This window comes from Salvia splendens, chromosome 8, assembly GCF_004379255.2.
Source record: "Salvia splendens isolate huo1 chromosome 8, SspV2, whole genome shotgun sequence".
Lineage (NCBI taxonomy): Eukaryota > Viridiplantae > Streptophyta > Magnoliopsida > Lamiales > Lamiaceae > Salvia > Salvia splendens.
This window is the reverse complement of record NC_056039.1, coordinates 3,885,878-3,900,560: the sequence shown is the minus strand read 5'-3', so window position 1 is coordinate 3,900,560 and position 14,683 is coordinate 3,885,878. Positions and strand designations below refer to the sequence as shown.

Genomic DNA, 14,683 nt, shown 5'->3' with positions numbered 1-14,683 from the left:
TGTGTGTCTTGTTTCGATCCTCTCGCCCACCGTCGTATGCACACCTCGATGTGAAAAATGGATGATGAATGTGTATTTATAGATGATTTTGGGGTTTTAAAAAATTATAAAAAAAATAAAAAATTCTAAAAAAACGGTAATAAAACAACTATATTTTTGGGAATATGAAAATATATTTTTTAAATTTTTGGTATTATTTTTTATTAAAAAAAACTCTAATGAATAATTCGTTGGCGAATAGAAACGCGCCACGTCGCCTGCTCAGCGGCACGGACGAGCTCGATGCATCGAGCAGAGCGGCACAGACGCCGTCCGTCCCAGCGAGCACCACTGCGGATGCTCTTACAAACGAATGCTTCACAACCACATCAACATACTACTTATGATAACTTGTTCAAAACTTCAGCTTAGACAAGTGAGGAGAGAACTATGGAGTCTGCGTTAACGGCTGACATCACCATGAAACGAAAACAAGAAATAAAAGAGCACGTGGTTAAAGACTTCCATGAGCTACTTACTATACTGGCTGACACCCTTCATTCACTGATATTCTCAAAACTTGATTCAACCGTCACAGTTAGAATGCTACGCATTACGCAACCAATCAGAAGGCACCTGCAAGTAGCATTGACACTTAACAAATTAACTACTACATGACTAAAGCACAACAAGCCATAACCTTCCAGATTTAACATGATAAATCCCTCCTGAAGAAGAACTACAATGTCTGAAAGTTCTCCACATTGTCGATAAATGAGAAGCCGGTTATTTCCACGATTATAAAAATTTAGTAAAATGCCAGAAGTTAGGTAGTAACAAACATATTCATCTCATCCATGCAAATGGAATTCATGTCACCTCAAATGGACATTCATGTGCAAGAGAAAAACTATGAACTTTAAGAAGGTATCGAAGCATATATCCAACCAGTAGATATCTTTTAAATGTATCCAACAGACCTTTAAGTTATGTCGGCAGATTACTAAGGTAGAATACTTATTTCAGGTGTGAAGTTTTGGCCAAAACATAGTATTCCAACATCATAATTTTCCTTCAGCAGATGTATTGAGCAACAAGCTGTTTTACTAGTCTACTCCAACAGTTGTTTTGCAAAATTAATTAAGCATATTTTCAAACTTTCAAATACTTTTAATGTGTCATGCACCTACTTAATTTTTTGACATATTTCCAGATAGCAGATGGCAATCATTTTATCAGAAATTAAAGGAAAAAATGAAAACAATATGAATTTGCTAAGTACTTTGAGGTAAGTGGAATGTGCAGCTAGCCATAGTACACTCATAACAATACATGTATGAGGAGACAGATGTGATAGGGAGATGAGAAATTACAATGAAGTTTTACTCGGTCTTCTTCTCCTTCTTCGAATGAAAAGGGATCTTTTGAAGTATTAGACTATCAACCTTCTCAAACTGTATCCGAGCAATATCATAGGCAACACTCAGCTTATCATCAATTGGATTTTGGTACTTGTCATACAGCACAGGAAGTGTTAAACTAAGAAGAACGCCTGTTGAAATATATTTCCAAAAAGTAAACAAATGAAATTGGCAGAGCAAAAACTTGCAAATACTACATACAGCACACTTCACACTTACAAATGTATATCAGTGTCAGAAAGTTGAAGAAACTGCCAATGTAGGAAATCACCCACAATAGTGTAGCAACCTAATAAGCATGACAAATAAGACCACAGAGTCTCCACAGTCAGTGATTGTCACCATGAGAATGGACAAAGAAAGCATCAATCAGGAGCATGACTAAGTAAAACACCTTCAAAAAAACTCTCCGATTTCCACCAATCGCTATGTCATGTGCAATTGACAACACGTAATTTACCCAGACTTGCATCTCATCAGCAGCCTTGACAGTAGTCTCTTCCGAAATTTCAAGACTTGGGAGTGGAGGCAGTGGTCTAAAGTCATAGACAGAATTCTCTATTCAATTTCTTGAATTTTACAATTAATTAAACTATATCATGTAAAGGAAACCCCATCAAATCCCTTAATAAGATTTAGGAACACCAAACCGGAAACACTCGTCACATAGATCCATACACCAATTTCCAGATCAACCGACAAAATATCATTGCCAAAGAGCCCAATGCTCTACCATTAATGAACTTGGTATTGTTGTCACTATCGAAAAGGCATGACCAAGCTTACCTATGGCGGATGAAATTATTCGTCTAGTTCACTCGACTAGCAGCTAAGAGAGCACTACTAATCTACCCCAATGGCAAACAAAACAAAACATTCTAATTAAGCACGTAAATAAAGATATATCCACTCATCTACCTATTGAGAATCGACGCAGATTTAGCCCAGCAGAATAGTATCACGATAAGTAACAATAAAACATTCGACATAAATGACAGTAAATTGTATCCAGCCCTCTCGAAAAGGAACCAAAAAGCAGTTGAAACAACGAGAAAAGCGGTGCTGCGAGTCCATTTTCTCCACAGTATCGCATCAGCAACTGCATCACAAAATTATGAAAATCAATTGCAAGAGATAGGTAGATTAAATCACACCGAAACCAAAACAGTGCACATAATATTGGAATGATCGATTACAATCGGAAACAGAAGCGAGTATGATAGTACCTGCACCACCGCCTAACACGCGATGAACAGAAGATCGATGAGATTTGCCCATGGGATTTTAGAATGGATCCGGATCCGAAATGGAAATAGGAAGTTGAGAGATTCAGGAAATCGAGGGAGAGAGAATTTGAAGAGTGGTGACTGCCGATTTCTCGATTTTACTGTGCAGTCGGTTTTTTTCCAACTTTCTTTTTTCATTGAACAACAATATCATTTTTTATCCACGAACTTGGCCAAAGTATCATTTTAGGTACGTGAATTTTGAAAATATCATTTTAGGTCCGTGAACTTTGAGTTAGTATCATTTGAGATACTTTTTACTATTTCCAAGTTTTTTTGGACGAAAATACCCCCAATACCTTAAAGTGTATATATTTTTAATAAATTTATCATATACTCATAATTTTTTATAAATATCTTTACAATATATTTTTGACAAATTTTCTAAATATAATTTGACCTTAAATATTATCACTTAATTTTGTGACATGCAAGTAAAATTGTTTCTTCAAATTTTTTATATTATTTTTTTAAAAATTGAATAAAGAACTTTCTTTAATAATAAAAATTTGAATAAAGATCTTTTTATAAATATCTTTACAATATATTTTTGACAAATTTTCTAAATATAATTTGACCTTCAATATTACTCCCTCCGTCCCCCAAAATTCGTCCCGGTTTGACCGGGCACGGGTTTTAAGGAGTTATTTGACTTTGTATTAAATGAAGGAGTGTAGTGGAGTTTGGGTCCCACATGGATGTATTTCTTTTATTGTTATTTACATGAGGGGTGATTAAATAATTATTGTGTTTAACTAATTATTGTTATGAAATGATTAATGCGAAATTAACTTGGTTAAATAATTAATGTGATTAATTAATTGTGTGCTTACAAAAGTAATGTGCTTAAAAAATCTGTGATTGCGTAGAAGTAATGCGAAATGAAATTGTGATTACTTAATGTTGTGATTAATTAATGTTGTGATTAATTAATGTTGTGATTAAAACTGTAATTAAATAAGTATTGTGATAAATTAATGTGGTGATTACAAAATTAATGTGATTAAAAGGCTTAATACGAAAATTACTGTGGTTAAATAAGTAATGTGATTAACAATGAAATTTTTGGGATATCACCCTGCAAATGTGTAAGCATCCAGTGAAGTGAAAATTCTTCAAAAACACACAAATATGGCTCACATACATTCAACCATGTATCTGTATTTCCAAATTATAGGGCTAGCCCCCTATTCCATACATGTTGAGAGGCCATACTTCACCTACCTACTCCAAAGAGGGAAAATCAATTGAAACTAATGGAGGGAACACAATTTACAACACACAATATTGGAGGGAATTTCAAGCTACACATAGCTATAATAGGAGTACATCTAACTACAATTTCACAATTTTTGAACTAGTGCCCTCAGAAAATTTTCATCACTGGGCTATGGAGGAGGAGCCTGCTGGAAGAGACTCTCGTATAATACCAACCAGCAAAAAAAATCTGCTAGCTCAGACACTGCTGCAATGGAGCAAGGCAGGAGTAGTACCACATGGAGCTATTCAAAAGGCAGCAACACAGTTTGGTGTTAGCAGGAAGACAGCCCAGAGAATTTGGGCAGAAGCAAAACTCCAAATTCAGAGTGGAGTACCTGTCAACATAAGAGGCAGAGTTAAGGGATATGAGCACAAAGACAAATTCCAGCTTGATGCTGCAAAGGTAAGAGAGCTATCAGTTCTTGAGAGATCTAACATTCGTAAGCTTGCTTATAAACTTGATGTAAGCAAGAGCACAGTTGGTAGGTTTGTGAAAAAACAACACCTAAGGCCACACACAAATGCCATTAAGCCTATACTTACCTCTTCAAACAAAGTGGCCAGAATTAGATGGAGTCTAAGCCATATTCAACCACTCATAGCCAATGGTATGCTAAAATATCACCCAATGCACAATGTGGTGCACATAGATGAAAAATGGTTTTACATGACTAAGACTTCAGAAAGGTACTACCTGCTGCCAGGTGAAACAGAGCCATACAGAGCATGTAAGTCAAAGAGGTTCATCACAAAGGTAATGTTTATGTGTGCTGTGTGTAGGCCACATTTTGCAGAAAATGGAGAAGTCATTTTTTATGGAAAAATAGGCATATTTCCATTCACAACTATGGAGCCAGCAAAGAGGAAGTCCAAGAACAGACCAAGAGGCACTATGGAGACAAAGCCAATTCAATCAGTTAACAAGGAAGTAATGAGAGCATGTCTAATTGAGAAGGTACACTTTCTGTTTTCCTTAAGTATACATTCACATAGTAACAGATTGTATATGTGTAGATCATACCAGCAATCAAGGCAAAATGGCCACATAATGTGAGCAAGGAGATTTTCATACAACAAGACAATGCCAAGCCTCATATACACCACAATGATGCTGACTTTCTAGCAGTAGCATCCACAGATGGGTTCAAGTTTCACATCAGGTGCCAACCTCCACAATCCCCAGATTGCAATGTGTTGGATTTGGGATATTTTAGAGCAATCCAATCTCTACAAGATGATAAGGTGGCTAAGGGAGTGGATGAGTTGTTGAGGAATGTGCATAGCTCCTTTGATGAACTTAGCCCATACACACTCAATAATGTTTTCCTTACTCTACAAGGTTGTCTAACTGAGATTCTTAAGGTGCAAGGGTGCAATGGATACAAGACCCCACACATGAATAAAGAGAGGCTAACAAGGATGGGGACACTGCCACAAGCTTTAGAGGTTGAAGAAGGAGTTGTTAAGGCTGCTGTGGCATACCTCCAATTGCCAGAGCATGATGTGAGTACAAATTATGACATCTCAGGTGTCACAGCAGCTGTGGGCTTCTAGTTAATCATGTAGGAAGCATATTTTTTGTCAGTTGGTTGAGTAAGCCTCAGAATTAGGTGTGGCTTATGCTATTCAACTGTTTTTGTCATTTTGTAAAGCCTCCAAACCAATATAGGGGTGGCTTTTAAAATCCTAATCCCTCAGAAAAGTTTCATCATAGGGCAGCCTCCAAACCTGTATAGGGGTGGCTCCTAAGGCAAAATGTCACACATTACAACCTCCTAACCATATAACAGGGGTGACTTGTAATGTGCAAGTGTTTATATCATGAATGTGTATGGTTTTTAAGCTTTAGCCCTCAGATAGCATGTGTGAATCATGGACAGATAAGCCTCTTAACCATAGAACAGGGGTGGCTTATTAATAAGAACAACTCAGCAACAATCAACACAAACAAAATCATCATAGGGACCACACAAGCATCAGCAAACCATAAAGCATCATAACACAGAACACATCAGCCACAGCAAACATGCAAAAGCCTCAGTATGAGCAACACAAGCAGCATAACCATTAATCACAACCAACAACAGTAGCATCATGCATCAACCATGGCATCCAACCCCACAGCCTCCAGTGTACAGCACAACCAGAAACCATAATTCAATCCAAAACCCCAGCCTCCAAAACCATCAATACCCACAACAGCAAGCCTCCAAAGCCATTTTTAGAAACCCTAAATCAACTCAAACCCCCAGCCTCCGACCCCATCTGAACCCCCAGCCTCCAAACCCCAAATCCATCAGCCTCCAAACCCTAAAAAAGCCCCCTGCCTCCAACTCCATCTTAGCCTCCAAAACAAATCATTAGCCGAAATATATGAAATTGAGGGACAACATACTTAGATTAGATCCAAAAACTTAGGCAGCAAGATCGCAAATATTTCTCTCTCAACAGCCGAATACACGATGGGGGAAGCTTGAGGTAAGATGTCAGAGTTGGATGGTGGTGGTGGTGGACCGTAGTAGGGGGTGGCTGGGGGGTGGATCGTAATAGGGGGTGGCTGGGGCGGAGGTGGACCGTAGTATGGGCTTTCAGAGCCATAGGACACAAACATCTCAGGTGGGGGGAGGTTCTCCGGTTCCGTTTCGGGGACAACGGTGTCGGTAAAGGTACCGGTGTGATAGGGGGCGACAATGGGGGGGTATGAAGGCCACAGATGCTCTGGCGTGTCTGGGACGACGATGTCGTCCAGATCGTCGGCCGACAACCCATCCCAGGAGTCGGGATCTCCACCCTCCTCACCAAAATTAGGGTTTCCATGAGACATTAGGACGGAGGCGAAGTTGAGAGAAAATTAGGGTTTTCAATCGGGGCTATAACACAGAATGAATGTCGATGATTTAAATTAGGGAGGCAATGGAGGTGGTTGCGTAGCATTGATGAAGGAGGCGGTGGGGTGGTTGTGCATTGATTAAAGAGGCAGTGGGTGGTTGTGTAGAGTGAAGGAAGCGGTGGAGTAATGAGGGAGACGAAAGGGTTGAATGCAAAATGCATTCACCCGATTGAAGTGGGAAAGGGCCAAAAATGCAAATAACAATAATGTGGAGGAGTTAATAGATATGTCCATTTTTAGTAAGTTTGAAGTGGGACAAATTTTCAGGGACGGACCGAAATGGTAAGTTGGGACAAATTTTCAGGGACGGAGGGAGTATCATTTAATTTTGTGACATGCAAGAAAAGATCTTTAATCAATTTTTTATTATTAAATAAAAGTTCTTTATTCAATTTAAAAAAAACATTAATATAAAAAATTGAAGAAGCAATTTTACTTGCATGTCACAAAATTAAGTGATAATATTTAAGGTCAAATTATATTTAGAAAATTTGTCAAAAATATATTGTAAAGATATTTATAAAAAATTATGAGTATATGATAAATTTATTAAATATATATATATATACTTTAAGGTATTGAGGGTATTTTCGTCCAAAAAAAACTTGAAAATAGTAAAAAGTACCTCAAATGATACTAACTCAAAGTTCATAGACCTAAAATAATATTTTCAAAGTTCACGGACCTAAAATGATACTTTGGCAAAGTTCGTGGACCAAAAATGACGTTCCCTCTTCATTCAATTGCAAATTTGCAATTTACCTGTATAAATGATCAGTATTATGCATTTTAACTGGATTAATATAATCATTCGGGGTAATTTATTTATAAATTAATTTAGAATAAACAAAAAACAATATTTGAACAATATATACTTTATTTATTGAATTAATTTAGAATAAACTAAAAAAGTAATATTCCATTTAAACTATATTTGACAATTTTTTTTTTCAGATCATTCTCCACTAATAATATTTTAATTACTTTTTCTTTCTTTTAGACTTTTACTACCTTACCAATTATGTATTAAAACTTGTGCTCGACAAAAAGTATATATTCTTTTAGAACGAATGTGTGTGATTATACTAATAAGGCCGCTCATTGTTAAGGTATCATTTGTAAATAAATTCATGACATTATAGAAAAATGACGTTAATAACCAAATCATATAAAGCAAAACTTACAAGGAAATACTCTTTTGTAATAAATTATATCTCATATGATTTATATTGGAACATTATATTTTGTAATTAATTTTTTCACATTTATTATGTTCAATATTGATATGTATCTATAGTAATTTTTCATTTATAATTTTCATATAATAATGTTGTTTTCCTTGCATTTCACTACTACTACTAGTTTCCAATTAAATTTTAGAAACAAGAGTATTTAATTTAGACAACAAACGAAACAGAGTTGGGCATGGACCAGGCCTCAAAGTCCAACTAATATATTGGGCCGTACGATTCGAGCCACAACCGAAATCGGAGCCCAGTTTAGCATTTACAGTTGAGCGAAAAGCTGGCAGGTGAGAGGAGAGGAGGGAACAACATAATTCGTAGTACTTGAAATCTTCAAATCCAAATCCAATCCATCATCGATCACAGTCATCATAGATCAAGATGGTGTAAAAGTAAAATATACTACTACTGTCTATCAATCATTCGCAGAGAAATCAGACAAGTAGAAGTGAAGAAGAAGATGTTGCCTACCGCCTCAACAAAGAGCCGATCGGGCCAGCAACCCCGGCCGAATTCGTTCTTCCCGTACCTCCGCAGAGTAGTCAAGGGTTTGCGTCCTTCCTCCAAAATTCTCACGCATATGCGTTTTTCTCCGAAATCGTGGCGGAAATTTCAGATCTGATCAGGATTTTTCTTCCTGAATTTTGATGGATGGTTTCCTAAGTGTTGCCTCATTGCAATTTTATGCGGAGTTTGTGGCTTGATTAGTCGGTGATATTATTTTGTTTTGGGCTGTGGAGAAATACGCTGATTAATAAAGGAGGAACGCAATTCTCATTGTTGTTCGTGGCGTTATTCATTTGGTTTGCTGTTGTTGATAGGGTGAATGGGTGATGGGAGTTATTTTTAATAGGAGCATGAATTTTCAGGATTAGAGCTGGTGCTTCGACCAAATGAATGTTCTCTAGTAGAGAACGATGGATATAATTGGTTTATTTAGCTCTAATGGACCATTTTTTCTAAACTAATTCTACTGCTAACATAGCACAAAATAAAAGGTCTAAGATTAAGATTTTTATGTACTACTAGAAATTTTCAATTGTTGCAATTATCATTAGCATATGTTTGACTAGCGAGATATAAATATTGGGTTTCCTGCATGGACATGTTATTGGATTTAGCATTTTATCTCAGTAACACCAATTATTGTGTGGTCAATTGCAGTGGCAACAAATGGATATTGAATACACTTTCTGGCAAATGCTTAACCTATGCACATCACCAAAAGTCGTGTAAGTATCCAATCTCTGCATATTATTCTTGGTTTTTCTGTAAATCTGAACCATCTTATGTTTACATCATATCCTTCACTGTGTTGAAAGTTTTTCAGACAGATAGATACATTCTCAGTTCTGCTAATTTGTGGGTTCTTGTACTACTATCGTATATTTGGTTTTGGTTTGGGTTTCTACAATTATAATTTGGGAAGATATACGGAGTTTTTAAAAATTAGTCAATCTGTAAACTACTATGATTCACAGAGGTTAAATAAGCCAAATGAGGTTATTCTTTTTTATGTGGATTATACATATTTACCTAATTTCTCTACTCAGGTAGAGAGAAAGATATATTTATTGCTTTCTTGGAGAAAAGATAATCATCAATAATTCTTGTGAATTAGATAACATGTTATAGTGCTTGCACTATCACTTTTAAAGATAGTAATGTAAGATCAAGTGGCTTCATGAATTTTTTTACTTACTTTAATCTTATGACATTTTTTTTCCTATTTTACATGTGGAACGATGAGTGCAGATATCAACACACCAAGTATCACAAGCGTGAGTTTCCCCTTTGATCTCTTGCGTACTTTTGTTTTGCTGAAGATTATTTTTTCAACGACAACCATCTTAAATGATGCATAATCACTGAATATACTTCATTACTCGTCCCATGTATTTTTAAGTAAAATTATTTTCAGCTAAGTCTTATTTGTAGTGAAGCCATATCTCCTAATGTAATTGCCAAACATGAATCACCCCGTATGTTCAGCTCATTTTAGTTACTATAATAAGATATCTTCACTCTTTAGGCATTCTTAAATATTTGCAGCTTTAGCTTCAACATTGTCCAACTAATCTCTAAGAATCTATCTTCAGGAAGATAATACTATCTCATTTACTTAATGATTTTGCTTTGTGGAACACTAAGTCACTAATAGTATATTCTTTGATCTCTGTGAAGGTCTACAAACCAATTTTTTTACATAAGTTGGAAATCTATATGTTCACACTAATAGATCCATATAGACCTGGTTAACTTATTTCTTGGTTAATTTAATCCATTTAAATTTGTCTTATACCACAGATTTAAAATTCTAGATCCTACTGGTTTTAAAGAAGTAATTAGCTGCTAACTCCCCATAATATATATGACATTATTTTCTCTTGCAGAAACAAAGAACCAATGGGCTCGTGATGATCCTGCATTTATTGTCATATGCAGTCTTCTTTTCTCAGTTTCCCTTATTGCATATTGTGCTGCGTAAGTATCTTTAACGCTTTTTCTATCATGCCTGATATCATTATTATCAATCAGTGTGGTAAACAAGCCCTGCCTAGCATTTCTTTGTAAGTTGTACTAACTAATAATATGTTTTTTGAATATCAATCCTATTGCCATTGTGTCAATTCATTCAAACAAACTCTTTTTTCAGACCAAACTTCTAAGTGATGGGTTGTTTTTCCTTTGTTTTGTCTTCTTTCAAAACACACCAATGTGAATAACTGTATCATATTTGCTGATCACCCTTATACTATTGTTGTTTTTTCAACGACCATAGTGCAGGGCATGCTGTTTTTGTAGTTATATCATCTTTGTTCGTCCATTTCTTACATTTTGTTGGTAAGGAAATTTAAGAACATGAATTGTTAATTACATGAATTTGGGAATTAGCTTCCTCAATTTTGTTCTTTTATTTCAATCAGTCACTTTTTAAAATCTTTCATCCCCTGAATCCTAAATGGAGATACTGCATTTCCCTGACTAAGATTTTAGTATATTCAAGCAGTTCCAAGTTATTTTAGATTCAAATGACTGATAAAGGTCTCGTCCTGGTTGTAGAATCCGTAGTAGTCTGCTGAGGCCTAACTTCTAAGGTTTAACGAAGAAATACTCCCTCGTACTAAATCTGTTGGGAAGAGTTAGGTTTATATTCCATGAAGCATCTCGTATTGCTGCAAAAAAAATTTGTATGATGAACAATGAGGGAAGCATTAGAAATGGACCACTCACCCCCTTAAATTGCCTCATAAGGGGGAGTTATCCACACTTATATAGATTAGATGAGATCTTCACCAAGAATGACTCATCGGGCTTCCATCACGTGGGTAGGCAAGACAAGAGATAAAGAGAACAATCATCGGTGTGGGCTGGAATGAACATCGGTCTTCCACCCGTGAGGTAGATAAGAGATAAAGAGATCTATCATCGACTTGGGCCCGCTCTGATACCATATTAGAAATGAGCCACTCACCTCCTTAAAATGCCTCATAAGGGGGAGGGTTATCCAAACTTACATAGATTAGACGGGATCTTCATTAAGTCGATGTTGGACAAAATTTAAGAGATTTTAACAGGAAGTATGGAAAAAGAAGTATCGTCTTCAGAACTTTTCGCATTGACATCCACACTTATGCATTAGAATTGTTGCAATTCTGGCTTTATTGTGTCATGGAAGTTTGTTGAGACAACTGCATTATATGTCTATTTGTGGATGTCATGATAGTCTAACTGAAAATTGCTTTTCCATTTCCATTTTGTTCAGGTTTTTCACTAACAATTATCTCCGAGAAGAAGCTCCACACAGTTACGTGGTGGAGCAACGGGTGGAATGGCAAGTATTTTGAGCTATCTATCAGAGTCTGTTTTGTTTGCTAATATTTATCCCTCTCTATTGGGCGACTGTATTTGCTTATGTGACTACAATTACTTTTGTTTGTGTTACTATTATTTAAGGCACTATTGATTTTATATGTATTTATGTGTGTCTATTTGAGCTAAGGTCTAACTTTTCATTGTCCTTCTAAAGGTTGTACGCCTTTGATGTACACTGCAACTTTTTCTTCCCTATGTTTGTGCTGCTTTATGGTAAGTGTCAATTGAAAATGTGTGCCAATAATCCTCTCAAACAATATTCTAGATAGCTATGACATTTATGTCTGTTTTTGCAGTTCTTCATTATTTCTTATCACCTCTGCTAGTGGCTCATGGTTTTATTCCCTTACTACTATCAAATGTGCTCTTCATGGTAGCTGTATCCTACTACCATTACCTAAATTACTTAGGTTATGATGGTGAGTCAAGTTTTACCTAAAGCATTTACTATCACCTTTCATTTGTAAAGTTGCAGTTAACTATTTACATGTAAAGTCTAGAAATGTTAAGAGGCTATTTTGCCACCTTTGCTGTGAGATGATAACGTAGCCTTTTGTAGTATGACAATTGATTTAAAAGTCCATTGAACACTCAATAATCTGAAGTCCCATTAAAATAGAATGCAATGAATTTACATACTGAAAAATATTTTTGTGTCATATTTTAGCATTTTCTTATCTTGCCTCATTGGTGCAGTATTACCCTTCCTGGTGAGGACCACTGTGTTCCTGTATCCAATTGGTGTTGTTCTAGTTCTTTCCCCCATATGTAAGCATCTTGGTACAAGATAATAACTTGCCTTCACCTTGTTTGCTTGAGTTTTGAGTAATTTACTCTTTGTTGCAGTATGTCTCAGTGGCTTCAACCCATCGAGATATTTCATGAACATTTATTTTAGTCAAAGGCAATACATCAGCTAATAACTCCTCACGTAGCATGGCACCACCCGAGACGATCCTTAAAACCGAGTAGCTTGATACTGGTTTTCTTCACATGGGATAGATCGGTGGAGAGAATTGTCTCTGCACACTCAAACTAATATGTTAGGCGTTCCGCTTCTGAGTAAAGTAAGAATGCATCGGAGCGCTTTAAGTGGCCTCTTCCTAACTAGGATCGCGGGTTAGGCGTAGCATTTTTGTTATAATTTTTTGTTATAACTATCAATGGCCTTAAATAGTGAATGTTCATAGTAGAGAGATTACTGCACTTCTAATAAACCGTTCACTCTGTATAATGGTATCAAATAGATCGTCATTATACAATAAAACACCTCATAGAATGCAATATACTTCATACTAGTATATTTATACTAATTTACCCAAGTCAATCAAATTAACCACTTATAATGTTATGGATGAAGTGCTTTATAAGTAAACAATTTAACAATTTTTATATGTATATGTATATGTATATGAACTCACATATTTTCAAAGTAGAGAGCCGTAATCCGACAAAATGGACGTTGAATTAAGTAATAACAATATTATTATAAACTTGAACCGATCTACAATAACATGCAACTCAATACTAGAGAGTAATTGGTATAAGATGTGTATAGTGATGATAATTATCAATAGTAAATTATGCTCATACAAATGCTAATCTGTATCTCAAGACTTATTTTCATCCACGGGCTTGGCCGGAACATGATCGTGACCTTCTCCCGGGCTCGGGCCTGAATGAATAGCCGCAACAAGACTCCCCTCCCTATTTTGAACTCCATTTCCATCTCCAGGACGTGGGCCCGATCTCATACCCGTGGTAGTCTTTCGCTTACCATAATCTTTCCGATCAAACCCATGTCCAACTCCTGGGCTCGGGCCCGAGTACACATCCACGACAGCATTCTTCTTTTGACCGATTTCATGTCCAGCTCCCGGGCTTGGCCCGGACTTCGCTAGCTCCACCTCTTCGGATGATATTATCCTTCTAAACTCGTTCCCTTGCAATCCTGATTCCTTTGATAGTAATCGGGCTTGAATCCCGGGCCTTATTACTAGAGAGAAGAGAATAAATATTACGAAATATGCAGATAGTTTAGCCATTAGCTTTGTGTACTAAGCTGCTAAAAATGGGGTTCCTTAAGAATATGAATCCCTAGATATTTGGTGCATGAATTTATAGAATTCAGAAAGTGAGCTTAATGATGGAGATGGTTTTGACTACGTTAGTTTAGTTTTTTGCTTATCTTATTAAATAAGTGCAATCTGTGTTGTTGATGGCTATCTAACAAGTCAAGCAAAAGTAGACCTATCACATTTGAAAAAAATTAATATTGTAAATTTTTATAACCAATACCTAATTACATACTTATAAACTTTTAACTTTTCATATCCAATTTCTCTGAAAATGACATAAATATATTGTGAACTTCAAAATTTAAATCATTTGCATTTCGCATCTTCCATACATATCATGCATAGAGTGAAAATTCAATTATCACAAAATAAAACCAGTATACTGAAAAGAACAATAAAGAAACTAGCAAAAGACAAAAATCAACGAGCAACCAACAAAAACACACAATAATATGATAATATCAGACAAACCTATCTCTAATATCAATAGTATCGATCTCACAGCACAAGGTATGTCAGTATCATCAAGATTTGAGTTGGGAGATCTACAAGACTTAGTGCACGGACATAGTTGACAAACTTTTTGTGGCATGAAGTTAGATATAGACCACTAATAAATTATAACAAGTTGTAATTAGGAAGCAAACGT

At 36.0% G+C, this 14,683-nt stretch overlaps 3 protein-coding genes across 4 annotated transcripts; 2 read left to right on the top strand and 1 right to left on the bottom strand.

Annotated features, from left to right (window-relative positions):
• Window positions 1-356: 356 nt before the first annotated feature.
• Window positions 357-2,800, bottom strand: LOC121742982 (reticulon-like protein B11). Its single transcript, XM_042136144.1, has 6 exons — window positions 2,627-2,800; window positions 2,319-2,499; window positions 1,795-1,936; window positions 1,620-1,689; window positions 1,353-1,531; window positions 357-615 (listed from the first exon to the last, which is right to left on the bottom strand). Exons 1-5 carry the CDS (start codon window positions 2,676-2,678, stop codon window positions 1,362-1,364), a joined length of 615 nt encoding a protein of 204 aa, XP_041992078.1. The 5' UTR covers window positions 2,679-2,800; the 3' UTR covers window positions 357-615; window positions 1,353-1,361.
• A 1,276-nt stretch (window positions 2,801-4,076) lies between these two features.
• On the top strand, window positions 4,077-5,500 carry LOC121744667. The gene is made up of 3 exons (XM_042138254.1): window positions 4,077-4,633; window positions 4,727-4,901; window positions 4,961-5,500. The coding sequence occupies exons 1-3, from the start codon at window positions 4,077-4,079 to the stop codon at window positions 5,498-5,500; spliced, it is 1,272 nt and encodes a 423-aa protein (XP_041994188.1).
• A 2,866-nt stretch (window positions 5,501-8,366) lies between these two features.
• Window positions 8,367-13,223, top strand: LOC121745479 (protein unc-50 homolog). Of its 2 annotated transcripts, XM_042139409.1 has the most exons (9): window positions 8,367-8,628; window positions 9,245-9,312; window positions 9,836-9,861; window positions 10,474-10,564; window positions 11,847-11,915; window positions 12,111-12,169; window positions 12,253-12,375; window positions 12,653-12,724; window positions 12,803-13,223. In XM_042139409.1, the coding sequence occupies exons 2-9, from the start codon at window positions 9,254-9,256 to the stop codon at window positions 12,874-12,876; spliced, it is 573 nt and encodes a 190-aa protein (XP_041995343.1). In that variant the 5' UTR covers window positions 8,367-8,628; window positions 9,245-9,253; the 3' UTR covers window positions 12,877-13,223. The 2 variants fall into 2 exon arrangements, with proteins under 2 accessions (XP_041995343.1, XP_041995344.1); XM_042139410.1 differs by having other exon boundaries at window positions 8,367-9,312.
• Window positions 13,224-14,683: the final 1,460 nt, after the last annotated feature.

Bases quoted from the DNA above. Each gene is read 5' to 3' on its own strand.
- LOC121744667 (XM_042138254.1), top strand. From the start codon at position 4,077: ATGGAGGAGGAGCCTGCTGGAAGAGACTCTCGTATAATACCAACCAGC. The intron at 4,634-4,726 runs GTACTACCTGCT...TGCTGTGTGTAG, and splicing joins ATGACTAAGACTTCAGAAAG to GCCACATTTTGCAGAAAATG. The intron at 4,902-4,960 runs GTACACTTTCTG...GTATATGTGTAG, and splicing joins GAGCATGTCTAATTGAGAAG to ATCATACCAGCAATCAAGGC.
- LOC121745479 (XM_042139409.1), top strand. From the start codon at position 9,254: ATGGATATTGAATACACTTTCTGGCAAATGCTTAACCTATGCACATCA. The intron at 9,862-10,473 runs GTGAGTTTCCCC...TTTCTCTTGCAG, and splicing joins ACACACCAAGTATCACAAGC to AAACAAAGAACCAATGGGCT. The intron at 11,916-12,110 runs GCAAGTATTTTG...GTCCTTCTAAAG, and splicing joins GTGGAGCAACGGGTGGAATG to GTTGTACGCCTTTGATGTAC.
- LOC121742982 (XM_042136144.1), bottom strand. From the start codon at position 2,678: ATGGGCAAATCTCATCGATCTTCTGTTCATCGCGTGTTAGGCGGTGGT. The intron at 1,937-2,318 runs GTAGATGAGTGG...CTATGACTTTAG, and splicing joins TCTGCGTCGATTCTCAATAG to ACCACTGCCTCCACTCCCAA. The intron at 1,690-1,794 runs GTGTTTTACTTA...CATGCTTATTAG, and splicing joins ATCGGAGAGTTTTTTTGAAG to GTTGCTACACTATTGTGGGT.